This window comes from Micromys minutus (genome assembly GCF_963924665.1).
Source record: "Micromys minutus genome assembly, chromosome: 16".
Classification (NCBI taxonomy): domain Eukaryota; kingdom Metazoa; phylum Chordata; class Mammalia; order Rodentia; family Muridae; genus Micromys; species Micromys minutus.
Window position 1 is genome coordinate 40,868,913 of NC_137985.1, and position 15,039 is coordinate 40,883,951.

General features: G+C 46.7%; 1 protein-coding gene across 1 annotated transcript in view; it reads right to left on the reverse strand.

Annotated features, from left to right (window-relative positions):
- Nucleotides 1-2,800: 2,800 nt before the first annotated feature.
- Nucleotides 2,801-15,039, reverse strand: part of TTC12 (tetratricopeptide repeat domain 12) — a gene marked incomplete at both ends in the record, with an annotated part of 44,744 nt that continues 32,505 nt past the window's right edge. Inside the window, 9 exons of the mRNA XM_080929990.1 lie at nt 2,801-2,876; nt 4,492-4,717; nt 6,137-6,236; nt 7,461-7,562; nt 8,879-8,947; nt 9,385-9,483; nt 9,930-10,067; nt 10,702-10,762; nt 12,091-12,183. Coding sequence (XP_080786116.1) covers nt 2,801-2,876; nt 4,492-4,717; nt 6,137-6,236; nt 7,461-7,562; nt 8,879-8,947; nt 9,385-9,483; nt 9,930-10,067; nt 10,702-10,762; nt 12,091-12,183 — 964 coding nt within the window. The remainder of the gene's footprint in view (nt 2,877-4,491; nt 4,718-6,136; nt 6,237-7,460; nt 7,563-8,878; nt 8,948-9,384; nt 9,484-9,929; nt 10,068-10,701; nt 10,763-12,090; nt 12,184-15,039) is intronic.

Sequence of the window (15,039 nt, forward strand, 5' to 3'; positions counted from 1 at the left end):
GGCCAGTGGGATGGACATCCCTCGCCGTTTCCAGGGCAACGCAAAGGTTGAGGGTAATGATCTCCTGATGAGCATGTGGTTAGAGTGACAGTTCAGCAGGGTTTTTTTTTAAAGCTTGAAATTAGGACAAAGGGGAAATAACAGGAGCCTCTGTCGGGAAAGGACCTGACCCCAGCATTTTGCACTAGAGCAGTCAGAGGCATGTACAAATACTCCACTCCTGAGTTCTGAGTACCCAGAACTCCAGCGCCCCTGGGATTGGTGTTCTTAAATTGACTATCTCAGAAGTACATAGGGAGGGTATTGCTGGCTGGAAGTTGGGGTTTGAGGGTACATCTTCCCAGGCATAGGATGGGGGAATGGAAAACATGGGTCTTTTGGTGGACAGGGAGGGGAGAGGAGAAACCATTTCTGGTCTACCCATCATGGCCATTAAAGCCACCCTCCACCCTCCCGTCCCTGTGCTAGATACACGGAGAATATCCAAACGGGAGGTCAGATGGAACTATTATTACTCTCATTTTACAGAGAAGAAAGGGACTCAGGAAAAGGAAATTAGATGTTTCTGCAAGCCCCATTCAACAGAGAGAAATGTTTCAGGTTAGAAAAGAGTTAAAACAAAACAGACTTTTGAGTCTTTAGTTTGACCTTAACTTCAGACTCCTCTATTTACAGAAGACATGGCCCCAGGCATGAAAGTCTTGGCTTCTTTACTTTTATAGTGAAGGCAGTATCTGCCTCATGGCATCCTCATGAGGCTAGGAGATACAAGATTGCTAGTTCAAAAGGCACGTCTCTCCAGCTGCATGAGAGTGTGCAGCCACCCCACCGCCAGCGTGAAGAGTATAGCTCTCTGTGCAAACTCATGAGCACAATAGAATGTGAAGTTTCCCATTCTTTGGGGGAGGAGAGTCTACCACCTCTAATTTTCCTCCATGTTCTGCTTGGCTTCACACATCTCCCTTGCAATTTGGCTGCTCGAAGGAGGTTTGTTTGCATGAGGGTCACCTGGTGGGCAGGTCCCACCTTCTCTGCTGGCCTGTCACCTGTCTGGCAGCTGGGGACACTGTCACAGCCCCATTGTAGACTACTCCAGTGAGCTCTTACCAGCCGCCAGTAGTGCACTGGTCCCACAGAGACGGCTCTGGGTTAGTGATTTTTAGTCAGATTTCCAACATGAAACTATCCATTTTGCTTTTAGGAACAAAGTTCTTAATTTAAGCCAAGAGTCATGCTGCCAGTGAAAATTTTTCCTTAGGGGTGTATGAATGAAATCCTTCCAGAGAGGGAGTGTTTTCTTTCTTGCATGTTTCATGTGATATCTGTCTTCAACACTTTAAAGGGCATAAGCATATCCACCCCCAAATCTCAACGTAAGCCTCTTAGTACACAGAATGTCAGTCAAGGGCTCCAGCCTCAGATGTCACCTGTGATATTTGTACAGTAGTGTAACTCCCTAAGATACCTTCAGCTCTAACATTAGCTAGCTTCCTGTTACTGTAACAAGTAGTCATAAGTATGAACATTTAGAGTGGAAAGGTTTACTTGGGTTCACAGGTTTCAAGGCTTTAGGCTATGACCAGCTGGGTCTGCGACTTTAGAGCTTCTGCTAGTGAGAACCAAACCTCATGGTAGAAACAGGGTGTAAAACAAAACTGCCTATCAGAAGAAGAGACCAAGATCTCACAAGTCCTTCAGAGTATGCACTCGAAGTCAACCAAATATCTCTAAGCAGGCTCTTAGGAAGTTTTCACCACCTGCCAATAACACCAAGCTGGGGACCAAGCCTTTGGGGAAACATTCTAGATCTCATATAAACCATCACAGCATGGGTAGGCTGGATGGATACATACATACATACATATATATATATATATATATATATATATATATATACACACACACACACACACACACACACATATATACATATATATATTATTCTCTTTTCCTGATGGAGTAGGGAAGTTCGGAGAGGTTAAGCAGCTCACTGAGCAACACAGCAGGCAGGAAGTAGGGGGGCGCCCCTCCTGGGAGCTTTGGTTTGGACTTTCTTATGTGTAACTATATACATGCAGATCCTGCCTCCTTCCCTAAAAAGATTTAATTGACAATTGAACCGAGAAGCCAGAGAGCTGTTATTTATTAAACCTTTCATTTGGGAGACCTCCGGTGATCCTGGCTTTGGGTGATGAAAAAGAATCAATGCCTTTAAGAATGGGCTGAGCAGGAGTGTGGGATGGGTTAGGGATGTAAATGTACAAGATTTGGGTTTCTGTAAATAAAAGCCTATGTCCTGGCACTGTGAGTCCAGAACCATCTTACACCTAACACAGGGCACTCGTGAAAACGCAGCCAGATGGTAATGCTGAGCCCCAGACCCAGGACTAGAAAGAAGTCACTCATCACCACTGACCCTACTGGATTCAAAAGCACATGTCACAGCTGCTGCCACCCTGGTGCTACCATCAGTTTCTTAAAAGGGACGAGAGTTTTGGGCAGATGGGGAGGTGCCCCTGCCAAACACCCCGATGGTTCCCTCAGTGTCTAGTTTTTATCTGGTGGTGTTGCTGCAAGGATGCCTGGCTGCCTCAGTGGAAAAGGAAGGAGCAGGTTGGAGACATGAGAGATGGATGCCAGGGCAAGCCACAGCAGTTCCGCCTGTTCTCTTCTTCCCAGTGAAAACCCAGCAGACACCGAGTTTTGGAGCTAGATATTTAAAAAGAATTTATTAGCAGGGCAGTGAGCCCCTGACCCGTACTTGTGTGTGCTCAAAGGCTTTAAGCTGGCACTGTATCTCTCAAGAATCATTCAAGTGTTTCGCCGTGGAGTTGAGAATCTGTATCCCGTGAAGTTCTCGCAGTTGGGCAGCAAACCTGTGGTAAGTCAGGATGCAAAATCCAGGTTAATATATGTCACATTTTATAGCTACCGTTTGGAGATAGGTGCTCGCCATGGACATGGGCCAGATCACTCGAGGGAAAGGGGAAGTGATTGTGGCACTGGAGGGCCCTAAAGATCAAAGGGAACCCAGAAAATACTGGACTACCCAGTGTCAAGTGTGACAGGCCGGACAGATGAAGCTGTGCTCTTAGAAAACCCCTCCCTGCCACCCCAGCAGGAGACCACTTTGAAATCATCCTGGCTAAATGGGTTTCCCTTTTTGTAGAAGAAAGGCTTTATCTTTTTCTTCCACTTGATCGCTTCAGAGAGAACTTGAAAAGGTTTTCAGTGTCATCCGAACCAGCCTTCCCACTTTCCAGGGGGAAGAAACAGAGGTGTGCAGCTGTAAGGCAGGAGCCATGTTCAACTCCATCCTCAAGGTCTCCCCTACTCCCATGAAATGGAAAATGGCAGCTACACCAAAACACCCTGAAGCATACACTATGGGGGCGATTAAGCATATAACAGGTCCAGGACAGGAAGCAAAGGTAAACAAGAACCAATGAGCAGAGTTCGAGACCAAGTCTCTTGCTCTGGCTTGCTGGCTGGCCTCAGACAGGCTGTTCTGCAGTCTCGTCTCTCCACTAGGAGACTGTTACCAGCACCAAACAGTCCTCTATTTGCTTAGAGCCAAGTCAATCAATCAGCAAAAAGAAAAAGATGAGATGCTAGGTAAGCATGGTGGTATATAATAATCTCATTTTTGATGAGGCAGAGGCAGGGAGATTTCCATCAGCCTGAGCTATAAAGCAAGTTCTAGGCCAACTAGTGAAGAAAGAAAAGAAAGAATGGAGGGAGGAAGGGATCATGGGAGAGGGAGGTAGGGGGAGACATAGAGATAGAGAGGGAGAGAGGTAAAGAAGAGACAGGCAGAGACATACAGGGAGGCACAGACAAGATGTGTTACAGCTTGGATATTAAATATCCTTCAAAGGTCCATATTCTGAGGCATTGGTCCCAGTCTAGCTGACAGACGCTTTAGTAATCTGGGCCTAGCAGGAGGAATAAAGGTCACTAGGGTGTTCTCCAAAGGGAGTTGGGGAATCTGTCCCTTCTTGTGTCTTTCTTGGCTTCTTGGTCACCATGACGCTCCCTTGTGGCAGGCACCTGTATTGAGGTGCCCACCATAGGCCCAAAGACACATATAAACAGAGGCTGAAGCCCCTGAGACCATCATCCACTTTCTTAAGTGGACATTTTTTGCCACAGTGACAGAAAGCTCAATAATAGAAAGAGAAAAAAGAAATGGAATAGGATGTGTGAGAGAAAGTCAAATGCAGCCGGTTGAAGGGGGTGGGATGAGAAGACAGTGACCGTGTGCATGGAGCCAGACCCTGTCAAAGGCGTTTCCTTTCTCAGGCTGGAGGTTGTGGTCCCTTCCCCCACAGGACCCTTCTTCCGGAGACACGGCTCATGGAGACCCTGAGACCTGCCCACAAGGCCAGAGGTACCTCCACGGGGTTCCTCCCACAGTGCTCGCCTTGTCCCGGCCTTTCTGAGAGGTGACCACCACTTGGGTGCCCTGGTTCGGTGGTGACCACGACAGACCTGGGCTCGGCAGTGCACAGCTTCCCCAGAGCGATGCCTGCATTCAGCTGTACAGCTGTCTCCTGTGAGTCGCTGCCTGCCAGCTTCAGGAGCACCTTCACGATGTCCGTCTTCAGCAAGGACAAGGCTGCACTGGGCACTTCCATGCAGTTGCCAAGGCAGAGGGCAGCATTGCCCACCAGAACTTCATCCTCTGAGGCAAGCAGCATTATCAAAACGTTGAACTCTGCAGGGAGACATGGGCGAAGGGAGCAATTCCAACGGACAAGCTGAAGAGGCTGACAAGAGGTCATGAGAGGCCGGGGATGGCAAGGTTCTCCAGAGACTCTGGAAAACGTGTGTTCTCTCCCTGTCGCTCTGACCCATGGTATAAGATGCTTTGCATAAACAGACACGATGGCTTAATCCCAGCATCCAGGAGGCAGAGACAGGCAGGTTGATTTGTGTGAATTTGAGGCCAGTCTGATCTACATAACAATTTATAGACCAACTAGAGCCACATCTGAGACTGTGGTGGTTTGGTCCCTGTATGTGTGAATGCTTGGCCCATAGGAGGTGGCATTATTAGAAGGTGTGGCCTTGTTGGAGAAGGTGTGGCCTTGTTAGAGGAAATGTGTCACTATAGGGGTGGGTTTTGAGGCCTCTTATGCTCAAGTTTCACCTAGTATGGTACACAGTCCCTTTCTGTTGCCTGCAGATTGAGATACATCTCAACTCCTACTTCATCATCATGTCTGCCTGTACCCTGTCCTGTGTTTCCTGCCTTGATGATAATGGACTAACCCTCTGAAAACTGTAAACCAGTTACATGTTTTCCTGTATGAGAGTTGCTGTGGTCATGGTGTCTCTTCACAGCAATGAAACCCTAAGACAGAAACTTCATCTTTAAAATGGTTTTGAGTGTCAGAAAAGTCTGCGTTCAAGACTCCTCCCCCGACTCTACATCACCTGCCAGCCTGAGTGAGAGGCTTGGTATCTTTTCGGAATGAAGGTTCTTACCCTCTGTGGACCCCACCCAGTCAGTCAGTGTGTGAGAAGAGCTGTGAAGAACATGAGGAATCGTCCTCTGCTCTGACCCCCCTCCCATGAGTAGCTGCAGGGGATTTCGAATTGAAGTTAGGTTGTGGGAAAATTGGAGCAGTCTTTGGTCACATGGTAACTCTGCAGCCTCCAAGTCTGTCTTGTGAATGGGGTGACATCCAACACTCCCCAGGATAACTTTATGAAGTAATCTTAATGAATGAAGTTGGCCTCAATGCCCAAATTCCCTTTGTTCTGTTAAGGTTGAAGGTGCTTTGTTTGCCCTTCCATTCAAGGAGGGGGAGAGCCGGTGCTGGGCCAGTTCCAGCATCACTATAGAAACAATTCCAGGTTAGCTTTGGGGGTAGGGGAAGTTGTCCGGCTTCTGCCCTGTGATCTTTGAGCTGCCTGGCATTTTACCGAAGCACGGACCAAAGGCCAATGAGACACTTTGTGATGGGAGGTGAACTGACATCCTGCTGTGTAAACACTACAAGGGAGTGAGTGATTCTTCCTAGGTTTCTGCACCCCCCCTCCTGCCACCTCCGTTCTCTCGTTCTCTCTCCAGTTCCCAGGGTAGATCCCCCTTGGAGGCCTGGGCTCCCATAATGAAACCATTACTTACTTTTATCAAGTCTCATTACTTCTTCCCGAGCAGAGTGATAGCTGTTTGTGCAGACAGCCAGTGTCTTTATGGCGTAACGTGATGCAGTCTGGCCTCCCGTCTAGGTTGCAGAACAAATAATCAGAAAAGCAAGGTCAAGAGTCTAACCATTCTTGCCTAGATACCTCAATGACCCTACATCGCCAGTGGTTGCTGTGGCATCTGTAGGAGGATTAGATGAAGCGTGGCATGTGCTTCACAGGGGAGCAAGGATGGAGGGTCACCTGTGCCCACCTGTCCACTTAGCCCGTGCCCAGGGTAGGAATGTAGGCCTGTCACCTGTACACCTGACACCACTGAAAGGCTTTATTAGAGACTGGCTTAGACACCAGTGATGCTGTTCAGTAGTTCATGTTTTCCCAAAAGGACGCAAATGCCAGTCCCTGCCCTTCATCCTTTGGCTTTGGAGAATAAGGGTTGACAATCTTTGTGAAGAAGATCTCACCAACTGAGATCATTATGAGAGTTAACAATTACGCAATCATATCCCATAATATCAGGGTCTTTAGGATGTATGTGTCCATGTGTGGATGCATCTAGCAGTCTCTGGCATAGTACCAAAACTGTAGGGTTAATGACAGACACTGACCAAGTGTCAGTCTTAACTAAGACCCTTCATCCTGACCCTGTGTCATCTGCCTGAGCCTGGCAGCATTTTCCCCAGCTTGAGCTTGCTTCCTGCCCCACTTAGCCCAAGGATTTGTTCCACTGCAGCAGCACCATGAGCAGTTGGGCCTTGCAGTGCACGAGTGGGATATAGAGGCAGCACCCCAATAACTGCCTGTGCCTTTCCGGTGGATCTAGTTCCTCGCTCAGATTAACTGCACCCACTTCGTGCAGGAAATTCCAACACCCTCTGGTCCCATGACATCTCTGCAAACTCTGGCCACATGAGCCTCCAAAGCTCACAAGTGGAGTTGTAACTGGTCCACTCCAGGTAAGGACAGAAGGCACCAGAAATCCATGAACAAAATAATTGCCCAGTGGACCTTGCCGAAAGCTGTTCAGTGCATCTTGTTCAAGGACAGGGGCTGCACATTACTAGCTGGGCTTGAAGGGCAAGTCCTTTTTATTAATATAGCTGAACAACAATTTGCTTTCAGTCAAGGCTCTTTGTCACTGCTTGGGGCACTATCAAGGTGGACAGATGGAAGACTTGGCTCTTTATTTGGGCAGAAATGACATCTTGCCATGCTAACCAAACAGCCCACCTTCTTCCTGCGCTCTGAGTTGAACAGGTGATCTTGGGACAGTTAAGAAGTTGTGAGCTGTGCTGTTACTTTACCTTCAGGAACTTAATCATTTTCTTGACCACACCTGCTGCCAGGGCCTCTTCCACAATGGTCTGAGAGGAAGAAAGGGTTCGGCTCAGAACACCTGCCGCTCTCTGAGGGGACACAAAGAGGATGCTTAGACACTCCATCCAGAAATGCTGGCACCTTTCAAAGTTAATGAGGGGGAGTTTTGGAAGCAAAGGCAATCGTTAGTATTGGAAGCAAAATTTACTCCTCAGTTTTTTAATGACGTAATGGGCAAAGAACACATAGCGGACATCATTCTTTTTTTAATAAACCTGACAGGCAGGTAGCTCAAAGGGCTGGAAATAGTGCCTCCTGACACAGAGGCCCAGTGTAGTTTAGCTTTACACCGGGCTCAGTCCCGAGAGTCAGTCCTTCCTGGGTGCCTCCCAGACCTCAGCATCAGCAGGGTCCTCATTAGAGGATGCTCCCACTTCCAGAACTGACCTATGGAGTTTCCAATTTTCATTTATTTTTATCTTTCCATACCTCTGTCTTTTGGTTCGACTTTCTGGGAGATTTCATTTCTGGAAAAAAACATTTCCCAGTTTTCATTTCATTTAAAATTTTTAGAATTATAATTATTTATGATTGTTGGTATGTGTCTGTGTGTGTATGTGAGAATGTGTGTATTTGTGTGTAATAGTATGTGTGAAATTTGTGTGCATGTGTGTGTGTGTATCTCTGTGTGAGTATGCATGTATATGAGTGTATGTTGTTAGTATGCATGCATGTATGTGTATGAGTGTATGTGTGTATGTGTGTGAGACTGTATATGTGAGTGTATGTATCTGTGTGTGTGTGTGTATGCCACAATGCTCAGGTGGATGACAGGTCAGAGGACAACATGAGAGAGTCTGAAGCCAATCCTTCCTGTAGGTCTTAAAGAGTTATTTTCTGACATCTGTCCTGAATGTCATTTTGTCTGACTAGGTGTTCGGTCCTGCACTGATAAAGTAGGTAAAGAGAACATCCTGGAGTGACGGCCAGCGGCCTCCTAAATCGTGTTGACTTCTTCATGTCCTCTGTCCTAACCATAGGATCACTTTCAATCTCATAGCCAAGTGTCAGAAGCAGAATTAAGAAAGTCATTCTGGCATCTGTCTCCAAAGGATCTCTTGGCTGCATTGCACTGGCTCATTAAAGTCTAGACTGCACAGTCAAGTGATTCTTGGGTTCATGGACTCCACAAGGCTCACAGGTATGTGTTTAGGGGTCACCAAATACTCTCAGATTAAAGGGAAAATCTGGCATGTGCGTGTTTTTGGGCATCACTTTGAAGAGTCCACCCACACTGTACCTCAGAGTCGATGAGATTTCAAAGATGGTGACTCCAAGTAGGACAAGACCTATTGAAATAGTAGTAGGACAGGAAACTGTTAGTCTACTTTTTGGAGAAACTTACTGTTAAGATTCCTCCATCTTGGCTGTTCAGTAGAGACAAGCACTTCCGGCTCATCTTCAAGGCCCACATCTACAAACATGGGAATGGGGGATAAACAACTTTAAAGCCCTGACAGTGAGAATCCTCAGTTGAGTATTTTTCAAGCAATCACACTGAGCTACTCACTCTCTGGGAACTCTAACACCCACATCCATATCCACAAGGGCTTATTCTATTGCTTCCATATCTGCCTCCACTAGTTCTGGACTAGCAGAGGACGTCTTATCTGACTCTTTGTATGCAGCCTCTGATAGGCTCGGTGTGTGCTGTGCATGTGGACAGCCTTCTGAATGAACACGAGTGACTCTTGCCCTCAGCAAAGGGACCGTATATCCCTCTATCTCTCCAAGCTGCTATTGCTCAGGGCCACATGCTTCTGGTCACCTTACAAATATATGAATAAATCAAGCAACTTGATATGGGCAGTCCATCCCAGGGATCCAGGGAGGGTAATAAGAGCATTTTACCTCAGAGAGGAAGGGGACCTCAAGACACAAGTTCATGATGAGTCCTAGGAGGGTATAGGTGATCTCTCTGAACAGGTCCATGTCCTCCTCACACATGACCTGGGAACAAAACAAGGTAATCATCTTGCTGCCTTGCATCTTTTCACAGTCATCTCTTTCCTTAGGTGAGTGTCTCAAGACGCCCACACTCAGTATTATGGATTTGGGTGGTGGCAGAAGTAGATACCAGCTTTAGGAATTGGCATTAACTTCGGAGCAGTAGAAGGGGTCTGGGGTACCTTGGCTATGGCATTCTGGTTTAGCAGGCCCTGCATTTGCACTGAAATCTGGGCTGTGGAAGTGGATGATCAGATCTATCAGAAAAGCCTTCAAATCTCCCTAGGTCAGGGAGACTTGATGTAGAAGACTTTGGAGGTCACCATCCCACCAAACCTATGGCTATAGTAGGGATAAGCCAACGGGGCCCTAGAAACGGAATTACTGTTAGAAGTCAGTGCCCCCACAAGAGGACAGGAGACCAACTTTGAATAGAAAGGCTGTAATACCAGGAGGTCCAAGCAGGCATTCCCAAATTCTTCATAGGCTATCATGTGTCTTCTGGCAGTAGGCTCAGAGCTGATGTTTCCCATCAGAGCAATGCACTGGCAGAGGGCCGAGGGGCTGGTTAACTTGGGTTCTCGTTTCTACAAGTGAATTCAGAGATGACTCAGACAAATAAACAATGCCATAGGATTTTCTAGAAATAGTCACTGCTCACAAAGAGGCTAGGAGCTAGGTAGCTAGCTTGATGCCACACCGTGATACCAATGAAATCACCCTGGTAATAGGATGGAGTCATACACTTGGCTTTTCCACTAAACAGCTTCAAAACGATGGGGTATGGTAATTCTCTCCTCCAGGGTCTCATGAACGTTTCATGGCTCAACAGACATAGCATGCTCTCCAGGAAGAGACCCCTTGCTCCGTCCCTAACACTGCTACGCTTGCCTTGATGGACATGATTTCCACCCATGGGACAAAGCCACACTTTGTTCTGAAGACACTAGCTGTGCTAGGGAGACTCTGATGGAGAGAACTCTCTCCCCACTGTCAAGTAAGATGCAATCCGCGTGCACTGTTTCTCCTGCACTGTCCATAAGTTAGTTTGCCCTGTCTGCAGCTGTTTTAATAACTGGGAACTGTGAATGAATCCAGCTGTGAATAAGTGACTAATCAAGCTGAGAGACAGCAAGGGTGCTGGGATGTAAATTGTGTTTCAACAGTCTTGTCCTGGAAAGAAGTATCTGCCATAGAGGAGAGACTTGGGGGTTTGCTCACCAGAGCACCTGTGAGGGCAGGGAGGACATCTGGAAGGTTGGCCTGGAACCAGACTTGGAATCTGTTGAGAGAACATCAGACAGCATAATTTTGGAACAAAACATGCCATTAGGCTGGCATCTCGGGTGATAACCTCAGAGGGCTATGCACAGGGTCCACGTGACTTATGGTATGCATTCACAACTCATTCTGTATGCCTAAAGTTAAAAGCCACTGCATCATTCACACGACTTTAATTTTTCTAAGCCTAGAGAATCTTTGATATCAGGTAACAGGTCTCCCACAATAGCTCTTGTCCAGAGAAGTTGCTGAAATCCTCCGGCTTCTGTCGAGTTGACTGTATCTCTTCCTCCTCACTTTGGGTTTGTGTGTCCCATGTGCCCAGTGCAGGTGGGAAACTGTGAACACGGGTTCACTCATCGAAGCCTTAGGGATGTTCACTTGTCACAGCCTCAGGGAAGGCCCAGGTACACAGCACCACACACTAGGTACAGCATCCCACACTTTCAGCGTACCCCTGAGCATGGTAACTCTCTTAATGTGTGCAATGAATATTTTAAATGCTCATAAGAAATAACTTAAGAATTTGTAACTATTCCAAAATCCAGAATTTTTACCATCTCCTCCCCAGCAGCTAAAATCAAAACACAAGGCAGGAAAAGATAGCTGCTCAATATCACTGCCAAACCAAGAGGAGACGACATTTTCCGGTTCCTTCTCCGCTTACTCACCTGTAGTCATTCAACACAGGTTTGTCAGCAGTTACTATGCACTAGGCCAGGCACTGACCAAGGAGCAGAAAGATTCCCTAAGCCATAGCTGACATGGTTACTGTAAGAAGCAGTGTTTTCAATAGTCATCTTCCCCAGTGTCTGTACGAGATTGCCCCAGGAGCCTATGAATACCAAACTGTGTAGATGTTCAAGTTCCTTACCTAGAATGGCATAGTATTTACATATAATCTATATACAACCTCCAGGGAGCTTTGAGCCATCTTTCATCATTTGTAGTTATGGTACCGACACAATGCCAGTGTTATGTAAACACCCACCACATGTATTGTTTAGGGAATGATAAGGAAAAGTCCATGTTTGGTACTGAAGCAGTTTTGGAAGTACTCTTGATTGGTGGTTGATTGAACTCACAGATGCAGAGTTAATAGAACCAAGAAGTAACTGTGTGTTAGGGCTTCCAAACTTACTAAAGCTTGGGTCACTCTTAACCTGGAGGGACTGGAATGAGAGTGGATGGCCACAGTCTCTCTACTCAGCCAATCTTGGAACACCCATGTGGAGATGAGTCTTGTCTCTGTAGATGCTGCCATTTTCAAAGACCACACCCCTCAACACGGGTTGAAGAATTGTCAGTTTATACAAACAAAACAATTACCTTTCTTCTAGAGCCAAGTCTGTGAGTAGTCCGATAGCTGTATTGGCCTTCTTATCCGAGAAGTCAAGAAACGACAGCAATGCTTCACACAGTCTGCAAAGAGCCATTAAAAAAACCACAGAACTCAGAATGAAATGTCTTCTGACCCTCAACATCTCCACCTCCAGTAAAGTGCCCTTGTAAAGAGCCCAGCCCAGCCTCAGCATCCGGGAAAAAAAAGTTGAAAGGATGGATCCACAGTGCCCACCCAGGACCCATCGACACCATCCTTCTGGGATGGCTCCAGCACTCCATGTAAATCCTCAAGTGGACAAACAGCTTTAATGTAAGTTCACTAAAGAATCAGACACAAGCTTGGAAGGACTTTCTGGTGTTCTGCCCTACAGCTGTGTCTCAGTTGAGTTCATTAACTTGGACGACATCTAAATGGCATGCTTCCTAATCTACTCATATCTAAAGTGGGAGGCCCCCTAATAAGACAGATGGTGGAATAAATATTTAACAAGATCTTGACAGACTGTTGAATATATCAGATGGATTTAACAGAGTTAGAGTCCTCTCCTGAGAGCTGGACACTGTAGGTGAGGAACAGAGTTGGAAGATTCCCTTTGGTTACTGATTCATACAGATTAGATTCAAGGGTTCTGTGCTGTTTGTAAACAGAGTCTGGGCAAACGGTCCAGTTCAGCTGACGGAAAAAATCTATGCAACACCAAGCTGCCCAAAGAGGACTTACTGTCAGCATACCAGACCTCAAAGTGATGAGTCCCTCCAGAAAACTGAGCATCTTTGGCATGCTGTATGCAGTGCTCAGTACCAAGCTCCTGCTCTACTGTGACACATGCATAAATAACGAAGGAAAGCATTAGGAACATGCTTAGAATACATTCATGCTAAGGGCCTCAGAGTCACCCTAGTAGGATGTGTTCAGGAGATAAAGATAAAAGGGCTTCGGCAATATGTATTGTCTAAGCTGCATCTTCAGAGAACACTGATGCGTATTATCATTTATTCATTCATACAACTGGGCTAAACTACCACTGATTGCTATTCTTGCAACGAGGTTGGCCTTAGGAGCATAACGATGCAGTGAGACACTGTTCTGGCATTACGGAGCTTAGAGGCCAGTGTTAGGCACATGGAAACAGCACACATCAGACATAACACCCTGAGATATTCTCAGACCTCAAAGCATCTTTGGGACACTTACCGGCTCCTGACCATCAGTGCTTAGGGTGCAAGAAGAGAGTAAGGTACAGGGAGGCCAGAGAACTAAACAGAGCTCAGTTCATGATGGGCCTTCTAGAGTCTTCTACAAACTTTGGGTTCAACTCCCAAGGTCCACCTTCTTCCATGTGTGATAACTTTCGGGGTGGTAGTGGTGGGGGTAGGGTGCTGCACAGACTACTCTAAGACTACTCTGAAGCCCCAAGTCTCTGGAAGATCGCACTTTAACCAGGCCCCCGGTGCCCTAGTTAGGCTTGGGGGCAATGGAGGGTCACTTCAGAATTTTAAGTAGGAAAACAGGACCAGAGTGTAGTTTAGAAACATCTTTTTGCTGGTTTAATGGAGGCCAGATTAGAGGAGGTAGGACATGGAGAGGAACAGAGAATCCCAGCAGTGAGATGTGTGGCTGTCCTGAAAATTAAGGTCATGGGATTGGGCTGAGATAAGATAAGAGATGCACTTTCAAACAGGAGGTGTGACACAGACTGAGAGGGAGGGATGAGAGGCGGCAGAGGAGAATGGCCAGGGTCACCCAGGAGATGCCAATGAGCAAGGACTGACAAGCTATGGTCTTATGACCACGATGAAGATGGTAGAAGTCAACTCTAGATTTCTGACTCAGCAACTGGACAGTTAGATGCTCTGCGCTAAGAACATTCAGGTGGAAGAGAACCACGGGCCCCAAAAGAATTACATTTTATTTGTTATGCTATTCCGAGACAAGAAGACCTTGTCTCGGATCTAGGATCTAGCAACAGAAGTGGGTTTGCTATCTAATCTTTAAGACATAGACTCTGTCTCTTAAAGTCACAGACAAGAAAAGAGCTAGCAGGGGATCCTAAAGTCCCTGGCTTGGATGATGGCATAAGGGGGAGGGGTTAATACAGGAATCCAAGAAGGAAAAGATATAATGGAGGGGGAGGGACAGGATGGGTACTATTGACAGCCATGGTATGAAGTTTGAGAAGGCTTTGATCAAGAGGACCAGATGCTTAAAGACAGTGGAGTAACAGCAAGACAGGAAAAGAGCCTATGGATTGGATATTAGATATAGCAGGCACCCACTTTTAAGGTATAGAATATGTATAGCAAATTGTTCTGGCAAGGGCTGCATCCTCTGAGGACTGGTAGAGGATGTTGGAACTAGAAAATCCTAGTATGGGGCCCATAATGCTGGGAAGAGGAAGAATTGATGCTCTCCTCAGACCCTTCATATTCTGGACTGGCCTTGGGGAAGAGAGTCATGGGATAGGTCATGGGATAGGCAACACTGTCATGGTAGCTCTGGCAGTAGATGGGTTAGCTGGGGGCAGGGGGTGACTCACATATACATCCTAACTAGCTGGGGAGACCTCTGTCTGTTGAGCTGTCCTATTGCCTGGGACAAATCTAATGGAGACATCGAAAATGCTGCCCTTTCCCCAGAGGGAAGCATGCATGGACTGGGTTAGGTTCTGCAAAGAGACACCCATGCTGGATGGGGTGGGGCTACATGATGCCTAAAGCGCAGGTGTCCCCAAGTTCCTGCAAAGCCTTGACTTCCTCAGGAGTGTACACTAGTACTCATCCATTCATTAGAACTAATTTGCTTTGGAGTTAGTCCAGATTCTTCCTCTACAAATTTAGCTCTGTTTTCTTGATCTTAATGATGAGTGTTGATGAGCCTGGATAGTATTGAGGACAGACCACGGTCAGGGTCATCCAAGGAGAGACCACAGTCAG